This window comes from Chiloscyllium punctatum, chromosome 25 (assembly GCF_047496795.1).
Source record: "Chiloscyllium punctatum isolate Juve2018m chromosome 25, sChiPun1.3, whole genome shotgun sequence".
Lineage (NCBI taxonomy): Eukaryota > Metazoa > Chordata > Chondrichthyes > Orectolobiformes > Hemiscylliidae > Chiloscyllium > Chiloscyllium punctatum.
Window position 1 is genome coordinate 54,693,551 of NC_092763.1, and position 17,143 is coordinate 54,710,693.

Genomic DNA, 17,143 nt, shown 5'->3' on the forward strand with positions numbered 1-17,143 from the left:
GGACATATTTTGCAGAACTGCAGACGAATTTAGATTTCTGGAATTGAGTTGTTTTAGGATATTCAAACCACATTTTAATAGAGTTTTGTCAATTCCTTTCCTCATAAAGGAGGATATATGATGTGGAGGTTTAGCTTTGCAGGATGCAGATTCACAGTTCTGATGCAACATTTCCTAAACACAGCTGAGGTAATAAGAGGGAGGAAACAAATGGAATTTTGTTTGCCAATCCATGTGTATTATCATGATCACAAATCTTGTAAGCATAAGTGCTCTGGGGTATAATGCAACCGTTTTCAATGACATAATGTGTTATTCATTTATATATTTCCTATGTTTTACAGTAAATGTTATTGTAAAATTTTGAATGATTTGGTCCAGAGACAAAGTAATACTGGGGAATAATTTGCATTTGTCTTTACACTTGTGTATCTTTTCAAATAATGCCATGTGTGAAATTATGTTCAAGACAGTCAAGATAGAGTTGATTGTTATGACTGTAGCTGTACAGGGCCTTGTTGAGACCACACTTGGAGTGTTGTGTGCAATTGAAGTCTCCCTAAGATAGACTTTGCAATCAAAGATATTCAGCTTCTCAGCCTTTGTGAGAAGAGAAGTTTTTTTTTAATAGATATTTTTATTGAAAATTTAACATGTTTTATACATTTACAAAAGAAAACTAAAAAAACCCCAAGTATAAACATTGATATACAATTAAATCTTAAATAAATAATAACCGAAATCTATCAAACAGAAGAAAAACAAATACCGAGAAAAAAAAGCTCAACTAACTACTCATCTAACCTACAACTAACCAGAGTGTATGATCAAAACTCTTATATTATTCAAGAGAAAAAAAAGCAATGGATAACACAGAAATTGAGTAGTGATATACATGCTCGGAATGTGTTAACATCAGATCACAACAAAACCCGTATTCGTGCAGGATTCCTCTCCTAAGAGGCCCTGGACCAGCCAGGTTCACCCTCTCAATTAAATGAAGGCCCTTGTTAAGATGACCGAGATATGTGTATTTGTATAATTCAAGAAGGGCTGCCATATTTTATGGAGTAATTCGTTTTTTTCCTGGTGCACCATGTTTGTAAGGAAGTCAGGGGGAGTATATTCCATTATTATTCTGTGCCAACTCGAAAGTCCATGAGGGCCCTCAGCCACCCAGTTTACCAAAATGTTTTTTCTTGCACAGAAAGGGAATGGAAAATAATCTCTTCCCTGTCGTAATTTCAGGTGTTCTTTATCCAATAAATGTGTCTCCTATAGGAGAGCTATATCGATCCTTCTTTCTTGAGGTTTGATAATATTTTCTTCCTTTTGATTGGTGAATTACTCCCCATGACATTCCAGGTGCACCATTTAATCGACTGATTACCCATAATCACCGGGCAAGTCTGAGACCTCCCAGGAGAAGAAACCCAACCAAAACATCCAGAGTATAGAGCATATAAAATTCACAAAAATAAAGGCTCTTTAATACACTCAGATCAATATAATAAAAAACTATTTCTAAATTTAAAAAAAAGTTTATTTAAATGGAGATCTTCCCCCTTATTCCCAGGGAGCATCACCTCCTTTCCAAAAACCCATCATAACCTCTCCCAACCAGTGCCCCACCCTTGACCCAGGCACCCCACGATAGGATAAAGAAAATTCAAATATACTACTGAGCTAGAATTAACAATGAGTACTCTACCCTCCACCCCTCCCACCCACACCAATACCTGGATATATTTGGTAATATTAGTACCATATATGAACATATATGATTATAAAATTACAGTCTCAGCAAATAATAATTAAATGTAGTAATACAGAATAACAGGGGAAAACAACCCCGCTCCTAAGGACAAAGATAAAATAGGATAAGGTAACCACCTTCCCACATCTACATTAACTAGACCCTCTGGCCTATATATATATATTAAAAAAAGGGAGAAGAGAATCGCTAAGTAAAGAATAAATAAATAGACCCCTCTTCCCACCCTCCCCGGAGATAATATTAAACAGTAAGGTAATGAAAGGAAAAATAAGGGTTAAACTGGGGTGGGGGGAGGGCAAAACAACATCAATTAACTCTTATAATTTATCTAAGAGAGTCCAAAAGTTCCTAGGCCTTCTCTGGTGATCCAAAGTTATACATGGACCCTTCATTGCCTAAGCGTAGCTGGGTAGCGCAAGGAGTACTGAATGTTTAAGTCCCTTAAACGCTTCTTCACTTTGTCAAACGCCTTCCTCTTTCGGACCAAAGCTGGGGAAAAGTCCTGAAATAACATAATCTTGGATCCTTTATAAATCATGGTTTGGGAATCTTTCCCAAGATTTCTGGAAGCTTCCAAGAGCATCTGCCTCTCCTTGTAGCTCTGCAGCCGGAACAGGACCGGGTGGGGGCGCTGGTACGACCGGGCCCGTGCACTGCAACCCAGTAGGCCCATTCTACCCTTACCTGGCCTGATCCAGCCTCCAAATTTAACAGCTGTGAAAGCCACTGCTCGAGGAACACTGTAAGCTGGTCTTCTTCCCGTTCGGGAAGGCCCAGCAAACAAATATTTTTCGACGACCTCAATTCTCGAGGTCATCAATGTGATTCTCTAAGGTCCGCACTTGCTGTTCGAGAGTCCGGACACGATCCACAGCCGATTCTGCTATGGTCTCGGAGGTCGCTGCCTTTAGCTCTGCCCCTCCAACTCAGCACTTGATTTCTTCGATGTCTCGGCCGTGCTTTTGTAGCGCGGCCGAGAGTGAATTCCATCGTTTTCAGGACTATTCAATGAAGGCGTCGATCTTCGCATTGAGTTTAGACATTATTTCCGCAAGGCTCTCCACTGCAGGTAAGTCCCCTGGGGTGGTTGCGGACGCCTCTGCTGCAGCTAGAGGGGCGGGGGGTGAGGGAGGGGCTCCTGCCTGCTGAGAGCTGTGGGCTCCTTTCCCCCTAGTCATTTTTAAAGGAGACTAGACTGTTTAAATTTAGTACTGAGCAACTAATTACATTAAGTAAAAACTATTATGGTGGAGGCAGGTGGCCCACTTTGCCCAAGTCTTGGGAGGAGCACTATAGACTCAGACTTGCTGAGTCACCGCATCTTGGATCTCCGAGAAGAGAATTCTGTCTCACCATCCTGAGCAGTGGAGAGAGTATGTCCAAAGCTTTGGACTGATATTGAAGAATGCCCTTGATTTGCTGTGTGGGGACCCCCTGACCAAAAGTAATACGCTTTTGACTTGACTGGGTCTGCTGACAGCCATGACCAGGTCCCTTCCTTTGTATTTGCATTAAATGGTAAGACAAGACAGATGTAATAGGAGGCTGTCATCTCTGTTTGAAGGAGTAAAGCACAGGAAGGGTTGACAGTGCAAAGCAAGGATGCTTTAATGATTCAGGTAGGCTCAGAGGGAGTGAGTGCTGTGATAGTAAGTGAAGAGCTCAGCGGTGCAGTCTGGTTTAGTCCATACACTGAATGTGTGTCCCTGAGTGCACAATGCCCTTGCTGCAGCATTGCAGTGATAGTCACTTTTGCAGCATTGATGTGCAGAAGCAGCCTGTAAGTGGATTAGAAGTGTGCCTTGAGGGTTCTTAGAGGTTGGTACATATCAAATGGCAATGACCATGGAGGTAGATTGTGTGGAGCCAGTACCCGAGCAGCCTGATGTATTGGTGCTCAGTGGCTGACTTGGAGGTTCTTTTGAGCAGATGTTGAGCTGGATTTGCCATATGCACACTCTCACTTTTGTGTTGAGAATTCTCCATGTCTAGCTTGCTTGGAAGGAAAGAAAGATATATATTATTCAGAAGAGTAGAAGAGTCAGGCCGTTAACAAGACATTTTACATGCAATAACCCTCTCTAATTGGCAGCTAGCAACGGCCTTGTGGGAAACTCGCCTCGCTGCTTATCGAATGTATAAAAGGTAGATTAGATATTTTCAACATCAAGATCAGCCTCACTGGACTTCTCATCTGATCCTGCCACAAACTTCTCTGTAGCATACTCCTCTTTGACACCTATAAGATTCTTCACAATCTTTCTAAAGCAGTGTCTGGTGACATATTAACCCTTTGTTCAAAATCTCTTCACCAGTGACCTTCCTGAGGATGCCTAGTCAATGCCTGTAGTTCACTGCTGTTAACTAAATAGAGACCAAAGCCTCTTGGGTTAACCTTCGGCCTGGAATTCCAAAATGGGAATAGATTGACACGCTAGTATGAACAAATTTCTCCCTCAAATATTGAAGGCATGTGACAATATCAATAGGGAATTTAATTGAAGATCAGAAAGGTAGTGGATGCGTTATCAAATTGTCAGTTACATAATATTAGAAAATATGATGAATATAAATAGCTTCAGATGGCACAGAAAGCTTATTAGATTGAGGAGTTGTATATTGTAGGAAACATAATACAGAGAAATGTGAGTTTATTGACTTCAGATGTAGGATAAAAAGAACATGCACACTACATTGTAAAGCATTACAAAGAGCAGAATAGATAAACTTAATGGTTTAAATACAAAAAATTGCAAAATTGTTTGGCAGATTCAATAAAGCAATACATGGAAGGAAATGGGCTCTCAGATTTTATGAAAAGAAGTAGGTTTAATCGACACAAACCTTTACTTAAACATATTTAATATGCGGATCCAGTTTTGTTGTCCTATATTTTGTAAACAAGGCCATAAGGAGAGTGCATAAGAAATTTATTAATGCTATATCAGGGATGAGGATTTCAGTTATCAGTACAGACTGGGCCTGTTTTTATTACATCTGGAGGTGTTATAATAAAGAGACCTGACAGGGCAAATAGAACATTATATGGGTTTATGTTAGAATTGCAGATTTAATGTCATCAACAAAAGAGCAAAGGGAGATGTTGGGAGAATTACTTATTTTTTTTCCCAGAAACTGTTGTTACAATGTGAATGTGTGACAGGGTCCAGAACCAGAATGGAAAGAGAGGAGAATGAAACTATGTGGTGGATATCTCTTTCAATCAACCTGTAAAAAATATTATGAACTGAATGGCCTCCTCTTGTGCTGTAGAAGTCTATGGTTCTGTCATATATTAGAATAAGGACATGTATATATTGTTAATGGATCATCGTATTCTTGAGATGGTGTGGCTGGTGGCATGTTTCTGTCTTGCCCATCCCTCTACCTATCTGCCTCTTTGATAATTTAACAAACAGGAAATGTAATTTTATTCAGCCTGACATACTTTTTCTCTCTCACTTTGCAGGTCATTTTCAATTGAACATTTTGAACGCCCTGTTTTAATGTACGTCTACCAGCTTTACAAGGAATGGATCAGATGGATTGTAAACCTTATCAACCACTGTCAAAAGTTCGGTGTGAGATGGAATTGGCATACACTAGTTCTTCAGATGAAAGTGAAGACGGCAGAAGCCCCCACAAATCCTATAATTCTCGAGAAACACTTCATGAATTCAACAAGGAGTTAAGGATGAATTACAACAGTCATACGAAAGATATCATGCAAACGGTTGAAGAATCCAGACAAGGTATCGGTGTGTTTTTGTATGGATATGTTAATGAATTTTACATGTAAATCTGAATATAGAATGCACCTCTCCTAATTCTTGTCTCTCAAAAATCGCATGCAATGTTCAAGTTAAAAGAGGTCTCTAAGTAAGTCCATTTCCAGTCAGTCAGCTTATATTATCTTGAAATACAGTTTAAATGACACTTTATATGGAAGTTTAATTTATTGTATTTTCACTCTTTGAATCTGACGGAATAAAAGTAGTTTCAATACAAGCTTAGTGGAACCATTAGTTAACCTTGCCCCTTTTAAAATGTATATGTTGTTTATGTATCATTGCACTGCAATAATTTTAGAATAATCAGTTTCCATTCATTCAGGTTTACCAATGGTAAACAAAATTGCAATTTGTGTGAACTTTATTTTCTAAATATCAGTTATGAGCTGTTCAGAATTAGCAAGACTAAGTGTTTTGCACATCTTTCAAACAATAGTCTGCACCTTAAAAGGAGCCAATTCTGAATGTACAAGGTTGTGTTTGAAATGTGAATTGGTGACATTTTGTGACTTGTCATAATTAATCACTAATTATGGCAGGGATATTGTTCATTAGAACTTCCTCAATTGAAATCAGACATGATTTGGTGGTGTTGGACTGGAGTGTACAAAGTTAAAAATCACACAACACACGGTCATAGTCCAACAGGTTTATTTGGAAACACTAGCTTTTGGAGCGCCGCTCCTTCATCAGGTGGTTGTGGAGTACAAGAACGTAAGACACAGAATTTATAGCAAAAGTTTACAGTGTGATTGTAACTAAAATCATATATTGAAAAAGACCTGCATTGTTTGTTATGTCTCTCATCGGATTCACAGAATCTTACATGGATTCATGCAGTTTTTGAGCGAAATAAAATGTAATTCTGCAAGTACAAATTCATCCCACAAACATATGTATGTGTGTGCATGAAGGTGTATGTATGTGTGGGGAGGGTTAGGAGTGTGAGTGTTAAGGGGTGTAAGTCTGTGAGAGGGTGTGTGTGTGGGAGTGTATGTGTGAGTTTATGAGAGAAAGCTTGTGTATGAGAGAGGGCCTGGATGAGTGTATGGCCCTGTAAGGGGTATGTGTGTGTGTATCTGTTGGAGTGTGTGTGTGTGTGTGTGTGTGTGTTGTGCAATGGGGTCACCTATCGTGTGACATGAACCCAAGGTCCCGATTGAGGCTATCCCCATTGGTACCAAACTTGGCTATCAGCCTCTGCTTGGCCGCTTTGCTTTGTTGCCTGTCCCGAAGTTCACCTTGCAGGACCAAGGTCACCCAAACATCCAAGGTCAAATGTCCCGGACCGCTGAAGTGTTCTCCTGTCTGTTGATTATTGTGCGGTGTCCATTCATCTGTTGTTGTAACCTCTGCTCGGTCTTACCATCGTACCATGCCTCAGGGCATCCTTGCCTGCAGCGATGAGATCGACAATTTTGGCTGAGTTGCATGAGTACCTGCCACGTACATGATGGAAGGTGTCCCCAAGCGTAATGGTGGTATCTGTGTGGACACTCTGACACGTCTTGCCCTCTACCGTGACAAGGTTGCATGGTGTTGTCCTGAAAGCCGGGCAGTTTGCTACGAACAATGATCTGTTTGAGGTTTGGTGGTTGTTTAAGGGCAGGAAGTGGAGGCTTGGGGAAGGTCTTGGCGAGGTATCATGGAGTTGTCTTCACAGTATTATGATAATTTTACCTGAATCTGTGGTATTTATTTACCTTGACTATTTTACTTGCCCACCATGAAAGTGTTGCACAACACAAAGACTGTTCATTCTTTTAGCTGGAAGTAATGGGGGAGGATGTGGAGGGGAAATTTTCAGAATCAATATATCTGGCTAGCCTGTAGATATGTTTCACCTCGAGCAGCTTTTCCCAATGAATATTTGAGACTAATGCCAGAAATCCATGCATTTGTGGTGTGAAACAAATTAATACTACTGAGAGTGAAATTATCAACGTTTCATTGACAGCAAGACAATTTTACCAGTGTCATGGACTGTCTGTTTCCAGCATCTGCCGTCCTTGTTATTACCTGCTGGGTCAATACCCTGGCAACAAAGGTGATATGGCTGCACAATGGGATGTTGGAACTGTATGAAACTTCAAGACTTTTCAATACTTAACAGCAGAAAATGGCAAGATTGAGGTATTCCCATAACAGAGGTTTGTATTTATTGACGATATTTTGTGATTTCTCTGACATCATGGACTTCAGAATTCACAAGCAGTGCCTGAGAGTGATAGCAGCTACATTGCATCAGGGCAGTTTTGATTGCTTGGACATGAGCAAAGCTCCTCCTGGTTGTACTGCCCTTGTAGTGTGCCATACTGTCTCCACCTCCTGCCTCTTGAACCCATTTACCACCTTGACTTGGAAGATGAATGCAGAGGTAGCAGCTAATTCATTGCTCATTGTAAAATTTCATCTGATAGCAAGCTGCTTCAATGAGTGGGTTCAAGTCTCAGAAATCAGCCTGATGGTGGGTTAGCATCACTCTCAGCAATGTTCCACCCACAGTGTCTAAAATATATTTAAATATATGAAGGTTTGAGATCATTAGGGATCCATTGCACTAAAGACACTGCTTCTATTTGACAGACATTACTACTGCATTCTGTTATTCACTGGCAAATAAATGAGAAACTAGGAAGAACTTTTGCTAAACAGATTAGTCCAGTTTTTTTTTCAATTGGAGATCTTTCAGGAGTGTTATGCCACTGTCTTCTCTGCTCTTTTTAAAAATAATTTGTGTTCTATGATTGTTTTTATTGCATCACAGTCCGTGTGAAGTAAATCTGATTTTTGACATTGTGTAACTTCTGGACAAATGAAAACTAATGAGAAAAGTGCATACATTTTAAGCATTATTATTTATAAATTGGTTCATTAATGGATCTGAATAATGCAAACAGGGCCGTGCACTGGAGCTACTAGAACAGACCGGTAAGCTTGGACAGCTTGACTTCGGCCACTCGGGAGAACTACTAATGAGCTTCTGTTGTGGGCCTCCCGTACTGGTTTGAACAATGGGGAGAGCATCTTCAAGAGTAGCTGGTTCTCCAATTGGCTGGCAGGTCCTCAGCTCAGCAGTGTTACCTGCTGCATCGGTCACTGTTTGGAGTTTAAATTTCCTATATTAAAATGAGACCAAACCATCTTCCCATCGATGGGGAGGATTACAAATAGGAGGCACAGTCTTGCACACATGTCCTCTAATGTCAAGGCCACCATTGACAGCCTGAGGAGACATTTGTACTTTGATCCGCTGTTACTTTTATACTTTTGGGGGAGATTTAGGATGCCTCTGAAAGCCTGCTTTGTTTAAGACTTGAAGAAACTTGATAGAAGTCTCCTGAGGACTCAGGACCATGCTGTCAGTGAGATGGCTCTGCCTTGCAAAGGTAAGTTGAACATTACATTGGCCAGTGTTGTGTAAAAATTGAGATGCTTGAGAATATATTTTGTTACGACACGGTGGTGAACCTTTCTGCTAATTAAACAAAACACACAGAAAAGCTCACCTCATCTCATAATCTGTTAAAATATGAGTGACAGAGAACTCCCAAATTCCACTATTTAACAAAAAAAATCAATTTATTACTTAATTTTGAACATTGAACAACAACTATTCGCAAATCTAAGCCCCTCCTTTCTCTTAACTGCTTATTATCTGCCTCTAACTCTATGACAGTATACTGTTCCAATAAAGCACTTATTAAAATTACAGCAACTTATTTTCAAAGCTATACACTGGTTGTCGTTGTCAGTGTCTTTCTTCTTTTGGCTCAAGATCTCTCTGGGTTGTCTTCTTTCTTTTATTGTGAAGATGTTTCATATGAAAAGGCACCTTTGATAGAGAGTTGGCAGTTACTCTCTTGATGGCATTTACTCTGTCTGACTTTCAAACTGCTTGCCTTTTTTATCATCCCAACATCGGATCATCTCAGTGGTTCAATGTTGGCAAAACAATGAACTCAAACTTGATTGGGTTTTAGTATCCTGAGGCAAAATTTGAACTGATTGATTAAATTCAAATTGTTGTCAAAACAGCAACCAACACTCAGGTATCCATTTCACAGCCAAATGGTACATATTTTCAATTTTGCAGTACACCCTGGGACTGCTAGTTAGTCATATGACCGGTGCTTGTAAGCTCTCAGTGCAAAGCAACATTCATGCTCTCTTAAAGGTACAGTACATGCCTTCAACCTCAACAATTTCCATTTTGAAAAACATGCTACTATGCACTCAACATTAAGAAAACAATGTTTCTGAAATTTAGTATCAGGACCCAAAGTATTTTACTTTCTTTAGTACTTCCATTTTTAATTAAAAAAGGAATGGTCTTTTGCTTTAACTTTGAAAACAAATAGCCACCTATTCCTAGAATTCATTGAATGAAAGCCTTCTCGTGTTACTTCAATAAAAACTAAACTATCTGATCATTCAGTTTCAACCTGCTTTGTCTGTTGCTATCATGGTTTATTTTGAGAATTAATCCTATTAAAAATCCTTGGCTGAGTTTTGAATGCTATTGCACTACTTAACTCAAGAGAGTTATACACACAGTTGGACAGTTTTTAAAAGAAGTTCTTCCAAAGTATCTGTCTTTGATCTCATTACTGAATAATTGTTTGTTTATACCACTGAATTGCTATTTAAAGATTTATTTTTTGAGTTAAGTTTTTTTTGTGTGTGTGCAACATTTGCAGTATGAAACAGTTCATTGAACCAGCAGGCTCTACAAATATCCCAGACAACATCCAGACTTAGACTTAAAAGCAAGAAGTAGCATTAATATCATGCATGTGCTAAGCAAGGACCAGCTCAAAAAAGAGAAAATCCGACCATTGTTCCTTGACATTCTATGACTTTAACAGTGCTGAATCTTCCACTAGCAATATCTTTGGAATCACCATTGATCAGAAACTGAATTAGACCACCTATTTAAAATACTATGGCTACAAGACTAGTCCAGTGCCTGGGAATTCTGTGGGGAGTATCCACCTCCTATTTCCCTAAAACTTATCCACCATTCACAAAGTGTTAGAAGTGTTATGGAATGCTGTACACTTGCCATTATGGGTATAGCTCCCATAACAAGCTAGACGCTCGTCATGATTCAGGGGTTAGCAACCTACTTGACTGAAACTCCATTGATTTCCTTCAACATTCATCCCCTTCACCACCTGGCAGCAGCATGCTCCATATACAAGACACATTGCAGTAACTCAGCTAGCCTCCCTTAAAAGCGTTTTCTAAACCCCAACTTCTACCAGCTAGGAAGCCCCCAAGGGCAGTAAATACTAGAAACATTGTCACCCAGCATTAAAGCCAAGCAATACATTGCTATTCTTTCAGTGTACCTGGGTAAAATGTATAGAATTCTCTTCCTAACTGCACCCCTTCCTAGATCCTAAGAATAACATGTGGCTAACGTCTCCAATGTAATTAGGAATGGGCAATAATTGTTGGCATTGACAGCAATGTCTGCATCCTGTCAATGAATTGAAGGATCTTTGTATTAACAGGCTGTAATGTTGGATGTATCCTCCCAATCCTAGTGCTGTTCTCACTCATAGACTGAGCAAGTGCTTCACAATAAATGGTCTGAAATAACTTGGGTGATCTCTTCATCATTAGGTCAGGGTACTGAGATTCATCAGGTTGCCTCCAACGCCCGATTCTACTCAAAGTAAGAAGTGAGCCTGGAATTTTCCAGTTGTCATTTAATTGCCCAACTGGTTATTTGTTGGGACATCTGTATGGCACTTCTGCCTAAATAATAAAGAGGGTCTTTTATGACCAGCAATTCCTGTAAAAACTCAAGTAGTAAACTAGGACTGAATTATAAAACATGCTAGATACCCCCTTCACTCAATAACAAGTTGGGGGAGAGAGCCCACCATTGAGAATACCAGGTTCCCAAAGCCATTTGGCTAATTGATCCTAATGAGGTTGGAGTTGGGATCTCTGATCTTCTGGATCAAGCAGTCTCACCTTTCAGAGGTGGCAACCAATAACAGGCTGACAGTTTTCCAACATCATGATTAGATTATATTACTTACAGTGTGGAAACAGGCCCTTCAGCCCAATGAGTCCACACCGATCTCCGAAGAGCAACCCACCCAGACCCATTCCCCTACATTTTCCCCTTCACCAACACACTACGGGCAATTTGGCGTGGACAATTCACCTAACCTGCACATTTTTGGACTGTGGGAGGAAATCGGAACACCTGGAGGAAACCCACGCAGATACGGGCAGAGGTGTGTTGGAGATTTTAATAAGTACTTGAGGCGGTGCTGATTACCATGCTGGAAGTCCCCACGGAAGGAGATGAGAGGTGTCAGAAGCTATTGTTTGAAAGGTCATGGAGTAGGACAACATAGGGAGGAATAAACCTCTGGCTGGTGGAGTGGTCTCTGATGGCCTCTGTGGTAGTGAAGTCTGGTGGCCAAGCTAATTGGCATAGGTAGTTCCTGTTCATGGTCAAATCCCTGAGACAAAGGGATGGGGACCTTTAAATGAGGACATTGATTGTCTTTAAGGACCTCAATTAAGGATTGTTGTGAGCGATCTTGCAATAGGGATGGGGCAGTCAGTTAAGAAGCATGCCGGCCACCTGCTGGATTTGTACAGTCTCCTCATCTTCCAAATTGTTTGCAAATCAGGGTTTTATCTAGCACCTTATATTTAGAATGATGACTTTTTTCTTCTATTTATTTCTACATGCTCAGTTTATTTCTGTATAGCAAAAGTAAACCTCAGGGTCCAGAGAAGACACTGAACCAAATAATAGAACATATTATGATGCCATAATAAAGTTGAAAATCTCTTCATTGTATGTTTTGGCAACAGTTTTATATCCTGACTGAGGAATATGTCTATACTTGTAACAAAATGAGTATTTAGGTGTTCAACTTTGTTAGTTGCAAGAGTGCAATGTTGACAGGGCTTAGAATTTCAAATGATGCCTGAACATTTGCAGAATTTCAAATCATACCCTGGAAATTTAAAGTCTACTTAAGGAATGGAATCTGAGGACTGGATCTGAATTTATAAGAAACATTTTTAACAAAGAAGATACCTCTGTATAGAGACTTTTGTTTGTGTGTCAATGGGAGCTCAGTTGAAAGTACTGTCACTTCTGAGAGAGAATGTTGTGGTTCAGGTTACACTCCAGGGCCTGAACTGACACTCAAAACTGACACTGCAGTGTACAACCTAGGGACTTCAATGCTGTCAGAGATGCCATCTTTGCAAGAAAATGATAAATTGAGGCTCATTCTGCCCTCTCAGCTGAATGTAAAGCCGTTCTCTGCACTTTCTCAAAGAAGATGAGCAGTAAATCATGGCCTAATAGTATTATGAGTAGATTATTAATCCAGAGACCCAGGTCATGTTCTCGGGACCTGGTTTGAATCCTGCCATGACAGATGGTAGAATTTGAATTCAATCAAAATCTGGAATTAATGGTCTAATGATGACAATAAGCTCTCGTTGATTGTCAGAAAAATCCAACTGGTTCATCAGTGTCCTGCAAGGAAGGAAATCTGCATTCTTATATGGTCTGGCCTACATGAGACTCCAGGCCAACAAAATTGGTTCAGACATAACTGCCCTGTGGGAAATTAGACTTGGGTAATCAAAGCTGGCCTAGCCAGTAACACCTACATCCAAGTGAACAAATTTTATTTAAAAAGCAATGTAGTTATTCCCAGAGTCCTTGTCAATAGTAATCCCTTCATCAGTATCAAATGAAGCCTTATTTACTTAGTAGGAACAAAGAAACAGATTTTCCTACTGCAGGACTTCACACAAGATTTCACCTGAAAGCACTCTGTGTACTTGACCCATAGGCTTGTCAATGGTGGTGTACACAGCTGAATGGCCTGTTGATGAAGCTGCCTGTTTTAGAAGGTTATTTTGGAGATGTTCCAGAGTGCTGAGGGAACTGTGCTTCAATTATGAGTAATGCTTTTGGGAGAGAAGTACCAAAAGCAGGAATAGGGCAGGTCAGAGTCGAAGGTTCAGTTGAGGGCAGAGGAATGAAAATTTTCTGTGGTAGCTTATTTTCCGCTGTTGTCATTTTCCTTGCAGTGGTTACAATGGTTGCCGTCAATTGTGCCTGCAGTCTGATCTCCCAGACTAAATTATTTACTTACCAAATGGCATCATTAATTATGAGGAGCATAACCTCTCTTTAATGCCATGTCTCGCAGGATTTCAGAATAACATCGGAAAAGAGCACTGCTGCAAAGACACATCAAAGGGTACATCCTTGAGACTTTTAATGGCTTTTGCTGTATTAAAGAATATAATGCGCAAAATAGAAATCAGACAACATGAAATGTTACGAATACAATGAAAAGGTGATGATCCAAATTCTATAGCTAGGACATTTCATATCAAAGCAGACATTGCAATCTGATTGTTGCTTTTAGTTCCATGAAATATCTGTAAGCTTGAAAAGTGATAAAGGCTGAAGGTTTTATCAGAAAGGTAACAGGACATCAGTAAGATGCTTTCAACTTGTCAAATGAAGCACATGGTATTATCAGATTTATAAGTAAGATAAAGGAGTGTTCAGAATGATTTCAAAGCATTCTAAAGGTGCTGAATTTGTAATTTAATGATGATAATGGAGCAACTTATCTTTTGTCTGAAGATTGCTATTGTGAGACAGCTTGCAATTCTTTTCAGCTGTGAAGTAATTGTTCCAGTGGTTGTTTCATGGAACAGGAAGTTAAGAATATGAACCTTATTCACAGATAAATAAGAATCTCCATGTACTGTTATAACATTTTTACAATCATCAAACACTGAGTAAGGAGTGATATTAGGACTCATTGCAATGAATACAGTTTCATGGAGATGGAAAATTCAAATTAGTGAACAATTATTTTAGCTAATTTTGTTTTAGATATTCCTGATGGAATATTTTCTTAACATATTCTGAGGAACTTGATGTATTTTGGAAAACATCTTGGTATTGCTGTGGAATTGGTTAATTCTATGTGCTGTCGACATCTCTCAACCCATTGTTGCTAGCTTTGAACTTTATGAAATGATTTTGATTGCCCAAGAGTGCCATCATGATTTATAAACACAGTTTCACTCAGTCACAGCATTTTACACTCTCTCCATTAGAACTATTATAGTAAAATCGAGAAAATGCCAGAGAAATTGAAGGCATATAAATTATAATGCTCCATGTTGGAAATTTAATGGAAGTCATGAACTTGAATTGCATATGTTTAAGGAGATTTCAGCTTTGCCTAATGTCAAATTGTCCCTGGTACACTTAAACTTATGATAAATGCATATCATTCATTAATGATCCAAGCAAATAGCTCACTACAGCAGAAGGTGCAAATGCCAGAGGGTTGAAATTAAAAATGAAAGATAGGATTAACAAACAAAGTCACAGAGGAATTTCTCCCAAGTACAAGAATTAGGGTGTGTTCTAAGAATGCAAATAGATAGAGTTCTTTGGGTGTGGAGGAAAGGGTAAAGATTGATTGCTGAGAATGTTAGTCTTTCTCTGTATTTATTATAATGCCTGGAAAATTATTAGTTTATTTATTATCAAATTGATGAACAGTGGGCTGATTTTACTATATCCCCACTGGGTGTGTTTTTGTCTTGAAGCGAGGCCTGTCAGATAATTTAGATGCTCAGTCCACCGTCTTCCTGGCATCCCTGGGGCTCAATCATGAACATGGAGGGTGAGTATGCATGGGGATTGGCAACCATCCCCCTTCTATAACTAACTAACTAAGGGCCAACTGAGCTTATTAAAAGCTCAAACAATGCCGCATCAATGTTCAGCCAGTGTAGGCAGTCGGATGCGAATGCACAGCCCATTTTTAAACACTTACTGAAGAAAAGTGGAAATGAAGTAGTTCACCTCATTCTAGGGGTGCGCTCCCTGCACCAGATGCCACTCCATCCTTCCTTCTGTGTTGCCTTCCTGGCAGATCCTGACCTCCATCAACCCTCTTCCACTCAACCTTTCAGATCTCTCCCACCATGAGAATCTGAGACTTCCCTTGTTGTTGCAGAAGTCATCCTCTCCAGCCTCCTTTCTGTGTAACCAGGAGCACCCACCATTGAGTTTGGGCATTGGCAAGCTGGCATCTCCCATGTGAGAGACAGAAGGCCAGCAATTGGTTGAAATAATTTTGAAAAGTTAAAAAGAAAAATGGACTGCTAATAATGCATAATTGTAAGAAAAAGGATAGTATTTTGTGGGGGGGGGGGGAATTCTAAAGCAGGATCCTGCATAAAATTAATAACCTATCCCATTTGCTTACAAGACTGTTGATTAAGATAACATTTTGTGCAATTATGTTGAGGTATGCAGAAAAATGTAGGAACTCACAGTCATTAAGTTATACAGCGTGGAAACAGATTCTTCAGTCCAAGTCATCCACACTGACCAGAAATCCTAAACTGATTTGGTCCAATTGGCAACATTTGACCCATCTCTCTCTAAATTCTATTAATATACCCTTCTACTGTTGTAATTGTACAAGCTTCCACCATTTCCTCTGTCAGTTAATTGCAAACACACATTACCCTCTGCGTGAAAGAGTTGCCCCTCAGGTCCCTTTTAAATTTTTGCCCTCTCACCTTAAAAATATGACCTTTCGTTTTGAACTCCCCTACCATGGTGAAAAGACCCTTGGTATTCACCTTATCCATCCCCCTCACGATTTTTAAACCTCTATAAGGTCACCCCCCAAGTCTCCAACTCTCCAGGGAGAAAAGCTGCAGCCTATTCAGCTTCTCCCTGTAGCTCAAACCTCCATTCTCAGCCACATCCTTGTAAATATTTTCTGAAACCTTTCAAGACGAACAACATATTTCCGGTAGCAGGAAGACCAGAATTGAACTCAGTACTGTAAATGTGGCCTCGCCAATATACTGTATAGCTGCAACATTACCTCCCAAATCCGATACTCAATGACCAATGAACACAAGTATTCTTGTTTTGAGTCTCCCTTTTAAAAGATATTGATGTTCTTTCACTTCTAAGTTGTTTCTTTTTTATGTCTTCTCTCCACATCGAAAGTACCATTCCCTTTCTTAACATCCTTTACTTCCTGGTTATTTCTCAAATCATTTCACCCCTCATGAGATTGTGCTCCTTACATCATCAACAAACTTCTCGATCACCATTATACAGTTGGCACCACACCACTGAATCTGTGCCCTCACACGGAATCTTCCCAGGGCCCTAAGTCATATGAACTATGGTGAGAAATTTGGGAGAAGCCTGTTAAATGTTGAATGAGACCTTCCTCACCGGTAAGAGTCAGTTCCAACTTAGTTTCAGATGCTTAAATGCGATGAGTAGCAGGAGACCTAATAATGGTGATTGTCACTCAGTATCCTCTTTAATATTAGTTAATCTCATCTCACATATACGTGCTCTCTATTCTGCCACCCACCAAATAGAAACTGGATGCCAGGATCCCGACATGAAGGTGAGAGTGGGTACCTGGTGGCTCCAGCTCACTGCTTGATCCTCTGGACACGTGCAAACCCAGGGGTATCAGTGTCGCAGGGCAAACCCGAT

The 17,143-nt window shown here is 39.8% G+C and overlaps 1 protein-coding gene across 5 annotated transcripts in view; it reads left to right on the forward strand.

Moving 5' to 3' along the window:
• Positions 1-17,143, forward strand: part of tenm1 (teneurin transmembrane protein 1) — a 2,368,941-nt gene that overhangs the window by 1,536,917 nt on the left and 814,881 nt on the right. For all 5 annotated transcript variants that reach the window (XM_072595290.1, XM_072595294.1, XM_072595295.1 and 2 more), the window contains one exon: positions 5,247-5,529. In XM_072595290.1, coding sequence (XP_072451391.1) covers positions 5,310-5,529 — 220 coding nt within the window. In that variant the 5' untranslated portion in view covers positions 5,247-5,309. The remainder of the gene's footprint in view (positions 1-5,246; positions 5,530-17,143) is intronic.